Raw genomic sequence first — 19,148 nt, forward strand, 5'->3', positions numbered from 1 at the left:
CCGCCCTACTCTACCTCTGATTGGCTAGTACTCGTTACCTTCGTTGGTTGGGTTGGTTAGATTCAGGCATGAGGAATGAGATTGGTTAGAGTTAGGGTAAGAATATCAGGGTAAGCCAATCAGAGGCAGAGTAGGGAGGGTCACGACTTCGCCATCCTAGGACAAAAACATCGCGTAAACGAAACGCCCATTTCCTCTTTAAACACAGGAAGTGGTTTTCTGGCAACAACAGCGCATTGATCCCCTCCCCACCACCACAACAATAAAAGAGAGACGGGTTTAACAATTAAAAAACCGCCACACAAACTCCTTTAAACGTCAATAAACTGCAGGATTTAAAGAACCGCCGCGGTGTGCCATGCTGTCGGACGCAGGTCAGTGTTCAGTAACGCTGCAGCTGCTCGCTAACAGTTACATGCTAAATGTGACAGGCTTAGTATTTAAACGGCTCGCTGCTGTGTGTATTTGTCCCATTTGTGTCTGTTTTCACCTGCTACTTCACCTGTGTGTCCTTTACTTTTACCAGTTTGTAGTTAGCTCCGTTTGTGGGTTGCATTTGAGCATGATGGTGTCCGTTATAAAGAGCCAGCAGACACAACAAAGGCCCCATTTGAACTGAGCTGCACTGCATTTGTCCACAGTTAGAGATACATAATGTGTTCACTGATGTTTAGACTATTCTGGGAATGCCTCTGGTGCCCGGAGAGCCAAGAAGAGGAGCTCCGGGGAGTCACCGGGGGATGGACAGACCCTGCGCTCCTCCGGCAGGCAGATCAATGTCCGAGTGAAGCGCACCAACAACCCTCCACCTGGACAGGTAACCTGCAGCATGTTCAAACCGTCTGCCTGCTGAGCACAGACATGCCTCATGTGTTTTTTTTCCCCTTAAGACTTACTGAATGTATATAAAGTATATAAAGTCACTTGTCATTTTTTTAACCATTCAATATTAATCTCAGCACATCGCACGCTCTTCACACCTTTGCACTATTAGTATCCTGTTTGCAGTTCACAGAAACGGTTTCACTTGTATATAGATCCTTTCTGAGGCAGTATTAGTAGTCAAAACGTTTTTCTAAAGTGAAACTATTAATACCACACAGAAAAAATACCATAAAAGTCCTGCATGCAAATTTTTACTTAAAAGTGAAGAATGAGTGGGGGGTTATTAGATGCGCAATGTATTTAAATTTAATGAACTTGTGTTCAAGGTGGAGCTTTTAATTCTTATATAATGCTGGATAGTTTAATCAATAATATGCATCATGTTTTATTTGTTATATTTTGTGAGTAAAATCTTCATCTGCAACATCACCAATAATGTTATTTGTCAGGTAAATGTAATAGTACATTGTTTTCCTCTGCAGTAGAAGTATACAGTTGCATATTTTTAAAATGCTTTTGGGGCCTTTTGTAAGATATTTTGGGGCACAATGAGTTAGAAAAGTAACATAATTCTATATTTTTCATATCTAAACATCATAATATATCTATAGCTGTTGTGGACCCTTTTATTTGGGGGCCGCCTGCAGGTGCCTACCTTGCCTTATGGTAAAGTCCGCATCTGGTTATGTGTAGGTGCACTTAGAGCCACTAAACAGGAGTCAAATTCAGTGTACGTGTAAACATACTTGGTTAATAAAGATGATTCTGATTAAAAAGCCCCCCCATCTCCCGTGGGACCCCCCGTGGTTCTATACTTAGTCACTCATACATAGCCCAACTGATGGTGGATTTTTGCGGCAGATACCGATATTGATGATTAATCATTTAGCCTATCTGATAGTGATCAGCCATATTCATTTTTAAATATTAGTTCTTTGGTGGATTTTTGCCTTATATTGACAGAATATAGTCAGTAGAGAAAGAGGATGACGGGCAAAAAGTCCTGACTGGTTTAAAACCGGGGATGTTACCACGTAAACTGTTGCACTGATATTTATTTTTTAACATAATCACATTATATGTAAAAGTGTATATATTGATGTATATATTCCTCCTGGAGGTGAAAATGGGGGACTGGAAATTTACCTGAGGACTGAGTTCAGGTGCACAAGTACTGCTGCTTTTAACCACCTCTTTCTGTGCATATACAGTATATATAAAAAATTGGATGAGTGAAATCGTCTTTTTGATATAAATAAAATTTTAAAAAGTAATTAGGCCTACTTTACACAAAAAACAACATAATCACATAACATAAACAAATGTTTTGATGTATTTGGTTATTAAAGAATTGTGACCAAGATACACGCTGAGTGGGATATTTTACAGTTGAAAATTAAACCTTGTCAGAGCCAACGTTCTGGTGGACAAACTATGTGAAGGAGACAATGTTTTTAAATGACCGCAAACACATCTTTGTCATTTCTGTACTGCAGTTTCTTGTTATTTATCATATGTAGCGCAATATCCGTATATTTGTGATAAGCTATCAGATGATTCATCGGTCTAGCTCTTAATTTATACACTCCCTTTACTGTACTATTATACTAACTAAAAACGCAACATTTCTTGATGACAGGCAGATTTACCTAACCTTAGATCATAATAATTACGATAAACTAACAGACTTCAATCAGGACATCAAACTCTGGATGGTGGAGAACTTCCTCCAGTTTAAGCCTGTAGTTGTTTGAGTTTATTGTTTCTGTGTGTGCTATCATAAACATATGATTTTTATTTTATTTTTCCATTTCCTCTTCTCTCTTTTGTTTTGTGTCTGTCAGCACTGTACAGCTGTTTGGATCAACTGTGTTGTGTTTAAAGTAGGGATGCACAGATCCAACTTTTTCTCTCCTGACACCAATTCGGATACCTCAGCTCAGTGTTTCTGCTAGTAACAAGTACCAATCCAATACCAGTGCTCTTTGTTTTTCCAGATTTAAAATCTGAATAATTTTACGTACTTGGTATCGTTTTTATGTGAGTTAAGATGAGGCCAACAATTGTTGTAGCATTAAAAACTCAATCAGCAGCCTCAGTGTAACTCAAAGTGGAAACGCTGAATTTTACCTTGATGAAGAAACTGTAATTATTGTGGTTCAGTCACATCATTACCGACCAGATCTGTTGTATTGGATCGGTGCATCCCCAGTATAAAATGCTCTATAAATTAAGTTGAGTTTAGTTTGGCGATGACCCTCTCCACTGGATTCTAGAGCAAAAGAAAAGCAACAGATACAGAGGAGGAAGATGACCAGTCTGAGAAGAAGTACAGGAAGTGTGAGAAGGCCGGATGTTCTGCCACATACCCTGTTTGTTTCGCAAGTGCATCGGAAAGGTAGAATTTTTCCTGGTAGAAATCACAACTTTACTTTATCACTTCTTCGTAGATGTGCTGTGGTTGTTTGATCATTATCAGCATGTTTTGATTCGTCTGTCTCTTCTCTCAGATGTGCTAAAAATGGATACACATCTCGCTGGTATCATTTGTCATGTGGCGAGCATTTCTGCAACGAATGTTTTGATCACTACTACAGAAGGTAAAAGAAACATTAACAGAGCCACTATTTTTATATATTGTAAAAAACATGTCTTTGTAGATATGAAAGCACTTTGCAGTGTCCAGCGTAGAAATATATTGTAGCAGCATGAGAAATTAATATAAGTATGATAATTTTGTTTTCTTATTTCCAATGCTAGTCACAAAGACGGCTATGAGACTTTTGCTTCGTGGAAGAAGGTGTGGACTAGTAACGGGAAAAGTGAGCCCAGCCTTAAAGCGTTCATGGCAGATCAGCAGCTGCCCTTCTGGGTAAGAATAGGCAGCTTCCCTGGTTCCTGTTAAACAGTTGCATGCGGTTATTCTCTATGTCACAAATACAGAAATGTTCATTTTGAAATGTTCCTCTCAGGTTCAATGTACCAAACCAGACTGTAGGAAGTGGCGTCAGCTGACAAAGGAGATCCAACTTACTGCTTCCTTAGCAGCAACGTATCGCTGTGGGATGAAGTTCAGTAACATAAAGGTAAACAGGAAATAGAAAAAGAATCAATCAACCATTCATGAAGTGCCTTTTTAATTTTTTTATAATGATAATCTTTTGTGTTTGCTAACAGAGTGAGGGACCGGACCAGTGCTCCCAACCAGAGGACTTGGTAAGCTGGTGATGAGTGATGCTATGATCTGTTTTGGGATTCAAGTAGTTCTAACAAATTAAATGTAATCAGCCTCGCTTTAGCTACATTTAAGCAAAGTCTACAACCAATGCGATTAATTGATATTTAATCATTCTCTTTAATCACAAGCTGTTTCATTCCCATAGAGAGTGGCTGAGGTGACCGACAGCTGGTGGCATTCGATGCTGATTTTACCGCCGTTGTTTAAAGAAAGCCCAGCCAGCCCTTTCCTCGCTGCTTACTATCCTGACTGCGTTGGAATGAGTCCATCAGGCTCTCCCAGCAACGTGTCTCTGACTGAGCTGAGGGCAGATCACTGCAGGGCCGTCCAGCCACAAAGTAAGTTACTGCACTCAAATGCACTCAAACATATTCAGCAGTACCAACACAAGACATGGCTATCGCTGATCAGTGTGTCTGTTTTTAGTGATTTTTTTTTTTAGTGACTTTTAGCAGTGCCTCGTCTGTCATATATGTTGCACTGTGGAGATATTTTGCTCCCATGTATGCCGAATGTGTACTACGGAAGTAAGAATAAAGAACCTGAAAGTGAAATTTAAGTAAGCAGCCATTGTTTACTGTACCATACTATACAGATTATTACTCCATATATAGACAGATATGGGACTAAGTGGGAATAATGAACCCATTTAGAGGTATCAGTCCAATGTGGTTTAGTAATCTTGATTGTCTGCCTCAGTTCCAGGTCTGTGTCCGTACTTTCAGCCCTTCTACCAGCCTAATGAGTGTGGCAAGGCTCTGTGCGTGAGACCGGATATGATGGAGCTTGATGAGCTTTATGAGTTTCCAGAATTTTCCCGCGATCCCACCATGTATCTGGCTCTGCGCAACCTTATTCTGGCCTCTTGGCACAAGAACTGCAAGGTACAGTGCAGACCTGTTAGGTTTTTGAACCAGGAATAAAAATTAATTTATTTCTTTATTTTATGATTATGATTACAAAAATCAGCAAGAAATTAAAACTATTAAAAAAAAATTTTTTTTTTTCTAAAGGAGGTGCTGACGTCGCAGAAATGTGCACAGCACATCATTGTTCGGGGGTTGGTGCGTGTGCGCTGTGTGCAGGAGATGGATCGGGTCCTCCACTTCATGACCAGGAAGGGTCTGATCAACACGGGCGTGCTGGCTGTCAAACGGCCTCTGCTCCCTGAACGATATCGCTCTGTGAGTGTCTTCATCTTCACTTGATCATGAAGCATTAAGACAGCAACAGCACACATCTATACCTAAAAGTTTTTTATCCTTTATTTAGTGAGGCTTACATCCTACATTTTATCTTTTTTGCAGAAGAACGTTATCATCATCGGTGCAGGAGCTTCAGGGCTGGCTGCTGCACGGCAGCTGCAAAACTTTGGCACTCAAGTAACTGTCACACATCTTCACAGACCTGTTGTTTTATTCTGTTTGCTGGACACAGAGCTTCCCCTTCACACTCTCCACTTTCATCGGTTTACAGGTGGTGGTGCTCGAGGCGAGGGAGAGAATCGGAGGTCGTGTGTGGGATGATACCTCTCTGGGCGTCACTGTGGGTCGAGGAGCTCAGATTGTTAATGGCTGCATAAACAACCCCATCGCTCTGATGTGTGAACAGGTGAGAAATTTTTATAGGCTCAAAAATATAAGAATGTGTTTCTGGCATCTCTGTTTTTTCTAAATTGCCTCTTCACTCTTCCGCTGCAGATGGGAATCAAGATGCACAAACTGGGAGAGCGGTGTGACTTATTTCAGGAGGGTGGGCAGGTTACTGACCCGGCCATCGACAAGCGCATGGACTTCCACTTCAACGCCATCCTGGACGTAGTGTCAGAATGGAGGAAGGACAAATCACAGAACCAGGACACACCGCTGGGAGGTACTGAACTGTTATCACCAAACACAGCGTGATTATTTCCATCTAAGATCCAATGGCCTTTACAGACAGACCGTATTTCCTCAAATAGTGACTGGGGCCTTTACTTACCTCAACTGCAGAAGGTAACAGGCCTTTATTTCAAATTCCCTCTATTTGACAAGTATAATTGGTCATATTTTAGTGTGAGACCTCATTTTGATCCATTCCTGTTTGCCCTATTAAAGTTACTGCATTATTCTGTTAATACAAACTCAACACTTCCTGTATCCGTTTCCAAATAAAAGCCCTTTAGCGCTTCAGTGGACAGAGATCTTTTATTTCTTAACAAGGCTTTCACTGTGAAACATTTGCAGGAACGTGTTGTGGAAAACTCATCGACTTGCAAGGGATACATGCGCATGTTTTATGCAGCTGGATTACAATAAAACAATGTAGGTTTTCCCTACATTTAGCCTTAAACAATTTCTGTTTCTGTCAAATTGTTTTGGATTAGTGTTAGATTTATACATGTCAGTAGAAATAATGACATAATTGTTATAGATGGGTGAGGTTTTTTATGGTAAAAACTGCTACCAGAAGCATTTAGAGTTTGAAAAATTAGGACACCACACAGAGGGAGAGTTCTTTATTCTCACACACGCTGCCCTCAAACCTACATTAACCTTTTTCTGCTTTACAGGGAATTTTGCTGTTTTGTTCAAACCAGAATCAGTGCAGACGATCTCAGAAATCTGATAAATTGCTGCAATATTTATACTGAAAATGTCCTGACTCCTGCTTTCTGTTGTCAACACAAATTTCTAATTTATTTTTTATACATTTTTATCTTTTACAGAAAAAGTCCAAGAGGTGAAAAAGAACTTTCTTCAGGAGTCTGGAATCCAGTTCAGTGAGTTGGAGGAGAAGGTGCTTCAGTTTCATCTCAGCAACCTGGAATACGCCTGTGGAAGCACGCTAGACCAGGTCTGAAGAAGTCAAACTATAAAGGGCTGCAAGACTTTTCTGCAGTGAAGTGTCCCTGGGCCACCAGAATTTTAGAGGTTTTGATGGAGTGAAATTTCATGCTGGATTATTTTTTTTACAAACATTCCTTAATTTGTACCTGTGCCATGTAAAATCAGGAAATAATTTATCACAGAAACAACAGTGCATGTGTCTGTGTTTGTGTTTGTTTAGAGATTTTGAGTAATTTTCTCTGTCTGAGCTTTAAGAAAACTTTTTAAAGGGACGTTTAATGACATGTCTGCATTCTGACAGATTATTTTGTTGTTTGGATGGTTTTTAATATCGTGTCTTTAAGATAATTGTGATTAAAAATGTTCTTAAGCATGTATGTTTTATTTGTAGGTATCTGCAAGATCCTGGGACCACAATGAATTTTTTGCCCAGTTCTCAGGAGACCACACTTTACTCACCAAGGGCTACTCTGCTTTACTCCACAAACTGGCCGAGGGCCTCGACATCCGCACAAAGTGTCCGGTGTGTAATTCAAACATTTTAATTCCAGCTGCCACTCGTATCTCTGTTACATTAAGGTGTATATGACCTAGAGGGATCTCAAAGTGAAAAATCAAATGTGCATTTTTGTTTTAGGTTAAAGCCATTGACTACTCAGGTGACACTGTCAAAGTTACTTCCTCCAGTGGGTCCCAGTGGACAGCACAGAAGGTAAAAATGTGTTAATAGAAAGATGATGATGCTGCAGAGGGTTGATTCTTTAGAACAAAATGAGGAGTTCTTTTTCATTGACTCTTCCTCATGTTGCTGTATAATCTCCAATATCCATATCCAGACCTCAATTTAGTTAATGTTCAAGAATATTATCTGTATTTTCTAAAACTGAACACAAGTTAGGTCAGATTTTCCTATAGATTGTATCTTTTGTCGAGTCTCGAGTCTGTTCAACATGCAATATTATTCAGTTTTACTTCTACTCTTTCACTTTTTCTTTTCTAGGTTCTTGTTACAGCCCCGTTGACGTTACTTCAAAAGAACGTGATTCAGTTCAACCCCCCACTTCCTGAGAGGAAACTGAAAGCGATCCACAGTCTGGGAACGGGTATCATAGAAAAGGTAATGCATGTAAAAACAACTACTTGGAAGTTTATGTGTAACACACATAAGGCTGTGAAGGCTGTCAGGCAAATATTGCTAAATTTGTATCTGTGAAAGAAAGTTTCTTTTTTCTATCAGCCACTGTGTATGCAGTGTTTGCACTCATTCAGAACATTTTATTTTATGGCAGATTAATAGACGTGATTACAGAATATTGAAATCTGGCGATCATAATGTCCTGCTGACAAGTTGGATAAACTAGGTGTATGATTAGAGTAAGTTGCTTCCTTGTATTGCTAAAGTATTATTTTAAATCCTCCTACAGATCGCTCTTCAGTTCCCATACAGATTCTGGGACAACAAAATCCAAGGGGCGGACTACTTCGGCCACATCCCACCGGGTCCTGACAAGAGAGGCATGTTCAGTGTCTTCTATGACATGAATCCACAGGTTTGTTTTTTCTCCTTTTAATCACAAGACTCGGGAGCTAACAATGTCCTACAGCTGAACAGTTACACACCTATAATTTGACTGAATTCAGTGATGGACTGTGAGTGAGTGTAACTGGAAGCCGAGTTATGTTTCTTTGTTTGTTTAACAGGAAGCGATTTGAAAACAACCAGAAACATAACAAGATACAGATTATATTCACTTTCACATCTAGATGATAATGTGCCTAATGCTGTGTGTGTGTGTGTGTGTGTGTGTGTGTGTAGGGGAAGCAGGCTGTCCTCATGTCTGTTATCACTGGTGATGCTGTTCCTTCTCTCCGGGACATGGAGGAGAAGGAGGTGGTAGACGAGTGCATGAAGGTCCTGCGTGAACTCTTCAAGGAACAGGTAACAATGTCACATTCTGCAAAGAGCTGCTAATACACTTGCACTGACATTTCTGGGATAATGCTGACACTTTATTCAAGATAAACCATGATTACAGCAACGATACAATGTGACAGAATTAACTGACTATGAAATTAACCTCCTAAGGCAAACAAAAAACCAACAGAAAGTCCCAGGAACAGGAACTAAATCAAGTCAAGTTCCTACTTGCATTTCTCTTGCATCTGACAAACAGTGAATATTAGGTGTGACTTAAAACCAATAATGAGAAGTAGTGACACATTTTTTTTAACAACACAGAGTCATAATGTTGTTTATTGTTATTAAATGCTGTGGGACGTTCGAATGGATGTTAGAGAGATGACGTAAAACACTTTCCAGATAGTTCCTGGACCATCAGGAAGGACAACTAGTGGAGCAGTGACTTTTTGCTGGCAAGGAACTGTGGCTGAACTAAATTTTTATCCTGGTTCCTCCATTGAAATGCAAGTAAAACTCCAAAGTGTCCTGAGTTCCTGGAAAAAGTACAAAAAAATATAAAGGTACAGTGATTGGGTAACAGCAGATTCATGTGGATCCTTCAGAAATACGCAGCTCATTTCCTATAAACACCAAAGACATCAATTACATCCATACACAGTTTTATAGATTTGCTTGTGGTTTTGTGTGTGTGTGAGTGTGTTTTTTTTGTTACTGATGTTATTTCCTGTCTTTGACAGGAGGTCCCAGAGCCACTGCATTCCTTTGTCACACATTGGAGCAAAGACATGTGGTCTCAGATGTCCTACAGCTTTGTGAAGACGGGGGGCAGCGGAGAGGCCTACGACATCCTCGCTGAAGACGTGCAGGGAAAAGTGTTCTTTGCTGGCGAGGTAACGATGCTTTTCCTACTGTGACATCTCAAAATGTCTTCTATAAATCTTGGTTTCTAGAGGTTTGTGCTCTTTTGTTTGCTCAGAACAGTTTCTTTTTGTTTGTTTGTTTTTCTTGAAATGACCTCCAGGATCCATTTAGCACAGGAACCATTAACCAGGGTGTGGATTGAATGTCTACTGTTTCATATCAGTTACTGATTTACTCATGGAGTTGTTACTTTAAAGGATAAGGCTGACAATTTTTCTATATTTTTCTTATTGTCAACAAGTCTCATGTGCAGAGCCAAACCAAAAATTAATTGATCTACTTACAAGTATTGTCTGTGTATCCGAAGCCTGATATATCTGTGCTGAAACATGTCAATAACCACCATTGCACACGTTCCTTCCCAAGGAACTTATGCATTTACTACATTGTGAATTTCTCAAAGAACTGATATGTAGCACAACAAGTTAGTGAAGTAAATCGAACCACATTCCTGTGCAGTGGTGTTTGCCTTCCACAGAACTACTCTCCGGAGACTGAAAACGTGATTGCTGTTATTAGTCTTTGGAGACGCTTCTATACAAACTAACAGGCCCAAACTCTTTGTGGCGAAGGTACATGTCACCCAGTGCAGTAGTGTGGCTCACTGGTTCGTTTTTTTTTTAAAGTTTTTGGACAACAACGGAGGTGTACAGAACAGAAGAATAGATATATCAGGCTTTGGAAACACATGAGATTTGTTGACAATAAAAAAAATATAGAAAATCACCAGCCTTATCCTTTAAGAACTGATTTGAGCAGCTGGTTTATGTTTTGATCTTCACATAGCAGGTTTTGTTCCTGTGAAAGCCTCTTTTTCACTGATTTATTCTTACTGTTTTTTTTTTTTTTTTTACTACCAGGCCACCAACAGACACTTCCCTCAGACTGTGACTGGAGCCTACCTGAGCGGAGTCCGAGAGGCCAGCAAGATGGCTGCTATGTAAACTCTGTCAGTCCCAGAGCACTCAAAAACACCAGCATGGACACACAGGTTGCACAAAGCAACACATCGGACCGTTAATGAACCCGGACTGCATCTCCTGAATGGCTCCACTTGAAAATGATGTTTCACTGAACTGTAATGTGTCTGATCAGCAAGATGCCATTACGTGCTTTCCAATAGCGGGGTCAAGAAGGGCTCTCCAGGGCCTGACTCCAAATATTTCACACAAGAGAAGTTAAACGCTTTATATTTATATCAAAAAATCCAATGTTGTTTGTTGGTGACAAGATGCAAAGACACAAAACGTAGCAAGACATGAATAACGGATAGTACCTGTGCAGCTCTGCCTGGGTCCGCTGTGATGGAAAGCAGGATGGTGTTAAATTTGTTGTGAGTTTAATGAGTGCTGTACTTCTGTGATGGTCAGAAAAATTTAATTTTGAGAACTTAGGGTGCATGAAACATTGGTAAATCATCTAATCATGAATGCAGATGAATACAATTTAATCTCCAAGGATCAACTTTTAAGAGATTATATTGCAGCGATATTTAAAAACATTTTCTTTTCCGAGAGTTACCTACCGATGTTTTATACAACTGTAATGAATTTGTATTGTTCTATATGTGTTTAATGTGTTGGTACAACTGGTGACATGATTATGAAAGAAAGGTTAGATATATTGGAGTATTTCTGTGATAGCACTTTTGATTTAGAACGGTTATATGATTTAAAATAGTAAGAAAAAGAAATGAATAGTTGATGTATGTGAGAAGTTGAATTCCCCCGTTAGGACTGAGTATGATGAGAAGACACCAGATTGCCCCCTTACTTTCTCAGGGATGTGATCAGGACAACAACAGGAAATTATGTGATAGGACAATTCTGAAGATGGTTGGAAAGAAAATAACAGAGCCAACCAAAGGAGGAGAAAAATCTCCTCCATATATGTCTTGCATTAGTTCCTGAGCAATTATGTAAGTTCCTGAGGTTTGGGGTTGGGGAACAGCACAACAATGTCCTCACTTTCTTTGATTTACGTTGACTAATGAAGCTTTATGTGTAGGTCCTCATATCTCTGTCTGGATCAGTACAACTAGATGATCATGTCTTGTTTGTCAGACATTACAGTGCTTGAGTATTTATCATGTATGTGTGTAATAAACAGAGCTATCAACTGCCATAATTTTCTGTTTAACTTTTGTATGAGGTTTTTTTTTTTTTTTTTTGCTTTTTACTCTAGGTTTCCCTTTTCTTGTCAGTAATTGTAATATTTATGCCAACCTAGAAGAGATTGACTCTTCTGTAAAGTGAGCTTGGATGGGTTTACTTTCCATTTCATTGTACTGAGGAAGGATATGAGTAGAGCTGAAAGGAGTAATTGATTAATCAATTAGCTGATTGACAGAAAATGAACTGGTAACAATTTTGAGCATCGGATTAAGTGTTCAAGTGAATATAATTGTTGCAGCCCAGTCTAATAGTGACTGATAATACAATTTTACCACTTGGTCCATTTATTAGACGTTAGTTAGCTAGCAATATAACAATATACTGTACAAATTACAATTAAGTGTCCCATGTTTGAAGTTTTTCTTGGGTAAATTACAAGAGTATTATCAGCTAAACATACTATCAAGTATCATCAGTATCAAAAGTAGCCTACTTATTGTGCAGATGGCCCAAAGTGTTACTATCGGATAATTATTGATAAATGGACATGTAAGTGATATTTAAAGGTGCAGTGTGTAGGATTAAGTGACATCTAGCGGTGAGGTTGCAGATTGCAACAAACTTAATACCCCTTCCCTTCCAAGCATATAGGAGAACCAGTGGTGGCTGTGAAAAACATGATAGGCCCTCTCTAGAGCCAGTGTTTGGTTTTTCTGTTCATGCAAACAGGTGATTTGAATAGATAAACACACATCCTACTTCAGAAAACTGTTTTGTCATTAGTGAGTCCGTGTCATATTTTAAAGGCTCTATGTCCTGAATATCAGCTCAGGAGAAATGGAGGTTAAAGACCAAGAAAGGTAGTGTCACTACAAAATGCTGTCTGTGTAATAATACTTCATAGATTGTGAACTCAACATTGGGATATCAAAAGTGGGTTAGAAAATTACATAAAACATCCACAATCAGTTTTGTCTTTCAGGATATGTTAGTTTGAAATGTGCTTTCAGTGTAAGTGATGGCGGCCAAAATCCATAGTGTGTCCACACAGTCATTTAAAAGTTTATCTGAAGCTTATATGAGGCTTCAGCAGTCTGAGTTAGTCATATCAAGTGGATATCTGCCACATTTACAGTCTTTTTAGCATCAAATTCCCTCTTTGTGTTTCCTCTTATAGTGTTTCCCTGTTGAGCTACAGTGGAAGTACATTTGCCATTAAAGAGACTGTAACATTGAAAGATATTTACTTGATTTGACTGAGGTAGGGGGAAGTTACAGTTCATACAAAGATTTTAAACAAAAAACAGGCATTCATAGTTTTTCTAGCCTTTGGATTAGATGAAAATTGAATCGAATCAATGTACTGTTTGACCTTTGTATGAACTCTGGCCAATACAATTAAAAGATTTGTAAGAGTATGTAGCTGGTTTATAGGTATCTTCTAGCACATCTTTCTTCAGTTGCTAGGTGACCGCTCACATGACGTCAGGGTGCATCATCAACACTCGCCCCAGCGTACATCCATGGTCTGTCCCCCTAAAAAATAAAACCGAAGACGGAAGAAAGCAAGTGAAATGTGAACTGGGACAATAATATATCCACAAGTAGAGACACAGTTGTTTTCAAACTTATGTAATGACACTCTGCGGCGCAGTGTCTGTAGCTATAAGCTGACGAACCAGCTAAAAACAAACCGCGAACTCGGCTCCTGAAGAAGGAGGAGAAGAAGCCATCACTCACAGCAGATCAACTTGGCGCGTTTAGTTTTAGGAGCTTAACTTACTTATTCTGACCAACAAAAAATGGACTGCACAGCCGACATGCCCGCTAATGTTGTACGCGACTCTCCAGGTAGTTAGGTTATAACATTATCTTTTAATTGTAGCTACGGAAGCACTGTTTTGTTGCTAACAGCTAGCATCCACATCAATGCTGCTAGCATCTGTTTATAGCAGTTAAGATGGGGGGAGTTCACATTTTAACACACTGATAAAAAGGAGGTTTTAGGAATTTGTGGGCAATGCACCAATAATATTACTACTGTTAGTTGTAATAAACAGTGCTGGAAACTGTCGACCACGTACATTTACTCAAGCACTGTCAAAGGGAAACTAGTTGTGTGACAGCTGTAGTGGGATCTGTATGTAATAAACATTCATAATACTGTAATTCACTGTCAAATTAAATAGCAGCGTTGTTAGCAGAAAGCCTTTCATTGTACTCTTTATTGTTCTTGTTTTAAAATTGTTTTTTCAGTGGAAATGAGCTAGTTATAAGTAATGGCATCTAATCATCACATCTCAACCACTGTGGATGCTTAGATGGTCCAGAGGTCTGAGATACTGTGTAGCCAGGACATAACTGGTTTGACTCTGGTGGGGAACCTTTATAGCTGGTCATTCAATTTGTTATTGAACATTTATGACCCATTATCCTATTGCGCCTTTGACTTGTCAGGTAAGAACAGCTCCAGCTCTGATGACTTAGTGCCTCTCGCGAAGCTCCTGATGAGGCAAGACAGCGAAGACAAACAGCCACGTGACAACACATGCAGCTTGACCTCCAGCTCCAACAATAATTCAAAAAAGGACAAAGGTGGTGAGCACCACAGATAAAAACATACTGTCAACAATGCTGTATATATGACATGCTGTACCAAGCCAGTTTAAGTAAAATATTTTCAAACTTTAACCTTTGGAAAGCGAAATGTACTAAATTTTGTGTGCTGATATCTTCTGCAGTTTTAGCTTCTGACGACTCCTCAGATGATGAACCGCTGATAAAGATGAAAACAACAGCAGCTAAGACATCAGAGAAAAATGAAAACACATCACCCAGATCTAATGGCACGAATAAGAAGAATACAGGTCTATATATCACCAGCCATATTTCATCTGTTTTGTGTTGAATTATTTATGGAGTGGACAGCTTTAAACTAGTGCTATATGTAACTTTTTCAGATTTGAAAACAGATGATAGCTCTGACAATGAGCCTCTGATGGAGATAGCCAAAACTGCAAAAAAGTCTCTCTCAGTGCCTCCAAAAAAATCCGTTGATACAAAGAAGAAAGGTAAGATCGTTTTCTGTGGATGCACCTGGAGCATTAACAGAAAGCTGTTACTCTCTGTGTAACGCAATTATTCTTGACTTGTTACAGAGGCACTAGAGGATGATGCTAGTTCAGATGATGAGCCTTTAATTGAAGTTGCCAAGAAAGTAAAGTCCCAACGTCAGGGAAAGTCACCAAGAAAAGCAACTCTGGTTATGAAATCCAAAAGGAACGCTGACAGGAAACAGGGTAGGTGCGAAAATGTGGAAATCAGATCTCATCTAAAATGCTTTTCTCATCGCTCTTGTACCAAAAACGTATTTTTGTTTGTTCTAGTTAAATATGCAGAGTCTTCCACTGACAGCTCAGACTATGAGCCTCTGGCAACAAAGAGGAAGAAGACAAAGGCTGCTAAAGAGCAAAAGTCTTCTGCAAACAGCAAGAATACAAGACCAAAACTTACAGGAAAATCACTAAAAGGTAGGCAGCATGTACAAATATGGACAGAATAACCAGTGTATTTAAAAGGTAAGTACACTGGCATGATCTTAATTACATGTACAGTAGTTCAAGTACTAACTTCTTGGATTTTTAAAGACTCTTCGTCCCCAGACAACAGCTCGGATGAGGATGATGTCCCCTTGGTGAACCTCATTGCCAAGCAGAGGAAACCAGTGAAGAGAAACACAAAGACAACAAAAAAAGCGACTGTATCGCAAGGAAGCGCGTCTAAAAAGAGACAAGGTACTGTAGCAGTAACCACGAGGAAAACTTAAAGCCCCTAAAAATATGGTTTCATGTCTGGAAGTATTTCTGTACAGTCATGACTGAATAACCAATGAATTAACCAAAGTAAGGATAAAAACATCATCAGTTATTATTTATTAAGAGATTAACACAGAAAAAACACTTTTCTTATTCTCGCCCAGAAGGAGACATTTTTAAAACCTCGCTGCTGTCACTGTTTTTATGCAGGGCCGTCAGATGAAAGCTCGGATGATGAACCCTTGATTCATCTCATGAAAAAGACCCGCACAGACAAACAGTCCAATACAAAAACGAGGGCTTCAACCCCGAAGAAGAGAGCAACACCTGCCAAACAGCCAAGAAAGAAAACTTCAGCTGGTAAAGTTTACAGAAATTAAAATGCAAAATCATAACACCAACAGTAGAGGTGCTGCTCAGCAAAACCCCTTACTGTGAAAAAAAAAGTGTGTTGGAAGAATGTATCTTTCAGAAATGTATTTGCTGTTCATATCAGCAGCAGGACTTACTGAGCATGAGGACGTAAATATGTGCACAAAGTGTGAAGATAAAATCTATAAGTTTAAGAATTGCGAGAGGAGACTGAGAGCCTGCTGATTGTATTGCAGCCAATGGAGTGTGACAGCACTCTCCCTATCAATTAAGGTTAAGGTCTCTAAAACTATAACTCCTATGGGAAATATATGTACATTTTGAGAGAGAGGAGGCTTGTGGCAACATTTTAAGGTATGATATGTTTAGATTTTTTTTTCCCGGTCTAAAAAAAATCTCTGCTCTCCCCTCTAAGTTATGATGTCACACACTGATGAGATCTGAAAACTGCTGTAAAAGCCTTCACTTTAGACTTAAATTTCTCCAAAAGTGCAAAAGGTATCACAGCACAGAATACAACTTCGGAAATTCAAAGTTTTGTGCACGTTTTAAGTTTGAATGGAGCCTTTAGACCAACATACAGTATGTCAGAGCAGATGAGTATCAAAGTCAAAAAGGTTCCAACTCAGTTAGATCATTCATCTCATAGACTGCCATTATGGATTTTTATGTTTAGAAATTCATATAAAATCCCTGGAATATGCTAAAAAATAGAAAAGTAATAGCACACATCTGCTGAATGAGCTTCACAGTTTGACATTTGAATGTTTTTTCTAGCACAACGTGTGTAGCAGTTGAAAAGGTCTAAAAAGGTATTGTAGCAGTAACCATGAGGAAAACTTAAAACATCATCAGTTATTATTTATTATTAAGAGATTAACATTCACACAAAAACACTTTTATTCTTCACCAGAAGGAAACATTTTATAATCCTTGCTGCTGTCACTGTTTTTATGCAGGACCGTCAGATGAAAGCTCGGATGAGGAACCCTTGATTCGTCTCGTGGAAAAGACCCGCACAGACAAACAGTCCAATACAAAAACGAGGGCTTCAACCCCAAAGAAGAGGGCAACACCTGCCAAACAGCCAAGAAAGAAGACTTCAGCTGGTAAAGTTCATAACACCAACAGTAGAGGTGCTGCTCAGCAAAACTCCTCAGTGGAAAAACAAATATTTAAAAAAAGTAGTATGTTGGAAGAATGTATCTTTCAGAAATGTATTTGCTGTTCATATCAGTCATGCATGTATGTTTTATAAATGTTTTTTCAGATTTGTCTAGCAACAGTTCAGATGATGAACCCTTAATCAAAACAGCTAGACACCCACAAGTGACCAAAATCTTGAGAATAATACTGGAGAGATGCGATGTCGAAGAAGCTGGGGCGACAGGGAACCTGAACAAAACTAGAACAGGTACTGATTACCTATCCACAACCATGTTGTAATAAAATCTGATAATAAAAGAATAACATTATTCTTAATCTCCAATGCAGAAAGATAGATTACTGAAGAGTTAGAGCACTTGGAGGAATCACCAGAAGTCTTTTGGTAGAAGAAGAAGCAGATGAAACGTACAGCTGCAACAATGAGAAGAGAAGAAATTGCTCCTTTTTTTTTGTCACCTTTCACCTTCTTGACCGGGACGTTTAAACCACCCAGTGGCTCAAAGTTTGAGAAACTTCCCAAAATGTTTTAAATCCCTCGGAGAGACACCTCTTAAACATCCTTTAGTGTTCATGTAAAGATCGACAGTGTGTTTTATATACAGTACATAAATGTTAATTTAAGGGGTTAATAATTTATACTCCAGTTTTTAAGTTTGGGACCAAATTTTGCAAGTTCCTGAAGTATTTTATGTCTATGATGTTATTTTACTATTTGTGCCCGTCGTTTGCTTTTACTGTTTCTTCTAATTTTAATTTTTCAAAAGAGAATAATTTAACGCACAGTGATGTTGCACAGTGATTTCTGCTTTCATACGAGTTGACTGTATACTCAGCATGTTGCAGTGACAATCTGTTGTGTTGGATTAAACTGCTTTCACTATGAAATTCAGGTATCAGTGTCTGTTACTTTCATTCAGGTACGATCTTAACGGTCCACTTCAGATATATTATGGTATATATGGTATTTTATACAGTTAAATTCACTTTTATATCACTCATTGTTAAATGTAATATTTCATGTGTGCCTGGAATTACTTGGCATACCAGCAGCGATGTGTATAGTTATACCTATTACAGTTTATTTTAGTTTAAAGGGGCACACCACCAATTTTACACATGAAGCTCAGTTTACTTGTAATGAGGTAGTAAAAACAGCTGGATAATGTATTTTGTGGCTCTAGAGGGAGCTTTCTAAAGTCTGAGAAAATAATCCTGATTATGTCATCTCAGGTTGGATTTGAAAACAACAAATATAACAGAAAACTTGCATTACAAATTGGGGATGTAAAGTTTGATAGGTTAGGACATTTACAGGGCAGAGAAGGTCTTACAAAAGATGCTTTTGGTTACATTTTGGGAAATTTGGATCCATTGTTTTTGGTCATGACTATTGATATAAATATTTTAGGCTGTGTTGTTTTGATTTTGACTGTTTTGTCTCTTGCAAGTTCCCTTTATTTATGGAAGTGCAATACTGAGTTCCTCTATGCCCTTAAAATTAGTTCAAAATATGTTTTTTTTGTTTGTTTTTTGATTAATTGATTTATGATTAAGATCTCAGAGCCACATTTGATGATTTCTTCTAATTATTTTCTTGTCTGACAGTCAAAAGCCAAAAGATGTTAATTTTACACTGCTATAATCCTGAAAAGCAGCAGATCAATTGATTTTGTGTTGATGATCAATAGATGAATCGATTAAGTGGTTGAATACTAGTTAAAATACAGGATCTTTTCCATTTCCAACAATTTAAGACATGACCACAAGAATAAGATGTATAAGAAATTTAACACCATTTGTATATCTGACAGTTAAATTTCTCCAAAAGTAAAAAAGGTATCACAACACAGAATACAACTTTGGAAATTCAAAGCCTTGTGAACGTTT

At 38.6% G+C, this 19,148-nt stretch overlaps 2 protein-coding genes across 5 annotated transcripts; both read left to right on the forward strand.

The window, feature by feature from the left end:
- The first annotated feature begins 195 nt into the window (after positions 1-195).
- On the forward strand, positions 196-11,932 carry LOC137198427 (lysine-specific histone demethylase 2). Its single transcript, XM_067612275.1, has 21 exons — positions 196-374; positions 675-817; positions 3,162-3,283; positions 3,396-3,485; positions 3,646-3,757; positions 3,858-3,971; positions 4,063-4,101; positions 4,269-4,461; positions 4,823-5,007; positions 5,137-5,307; positions 5,431-5,505; positions 5,600-5,734; positions 5,824-5,995; positions 6,831-6,958; positions 7,343-7,474; positions 7,589-7,663; positions 7,952-8,068; positions 8,376-8,501; positions 8,768-8,890; positions 9,610-9,762; positions 10,654-11,932. Exons 1-21 carry the CDS (start codon positions 359-361, stop codon positions 10,735-10,737), a joined length of 2,505 nt encoding a protein of 834 aa, XP_067468376.1. The 5' UTR covers positions 196-358; the 3' UTR covers positions 10,738-11,932.
- Positions 11,933-13,384: 1,452 nt separating this feature from the next.
- Positions 13,385-18,146, forward strand: LOC137198429 (nucleolar protein dao-5-like). 4 transcript variants are annotated; one of them, XM_067612277.1, is made up of 11 exons: positions 13,387-13,758; positions 14,365-14,505; positions 14,649-14,774; positions 14,868-14,978; positions 15,066-15,206; positions 15,294-15,437; positions 15,555-15,701; positions 15,933-16,082; positions 17,054-17,203; positions 17,365-17,508; positions 17,589-18,146. In XM_067612277.1, exons 1-11 carry the CDS (start codon positions 13,710-13,712, stop codon positions 17,594-17,596), a joined length of 1,311 nt encoding a protein of 436 aa, XP_067468378.1. In that variant the 5' UTR covers positions 13,387-13,709; the 3' UTR covers positions 17,597-18,146. The 4 variants fall into 4 exon arrangements, with proteins under 4 accessions (XP_067468380.1, XP_067468381.1, XP_067468378.1 ...); XM_067612278.1 differs by having other exon boundaries at positions 13,388-13,758; positions 14,365-14,502; XM_067612279.1 differs by lacking the exon at positions 17,054-17,203 and having other exon boundaries at positions 13,385-13,758.
- Positions 18,147-19,148: the final 1,002 nt, after the last annotated feature.

Source organism: Thunnus thynnus, chromosome 15 (genome assembly GCF_963924715.1).
Source record: "Thunnus thynnus chromosome 15, fThuThy2.1, whole genome shotgun sequence".
In the NCBI taxonomy this organism is placed as follows: Eukaryota; Metazoa; Chordata; class Actinopteri; order Scombriformes; family Scombridae; genus Thunnus; species Thunnus thynnus.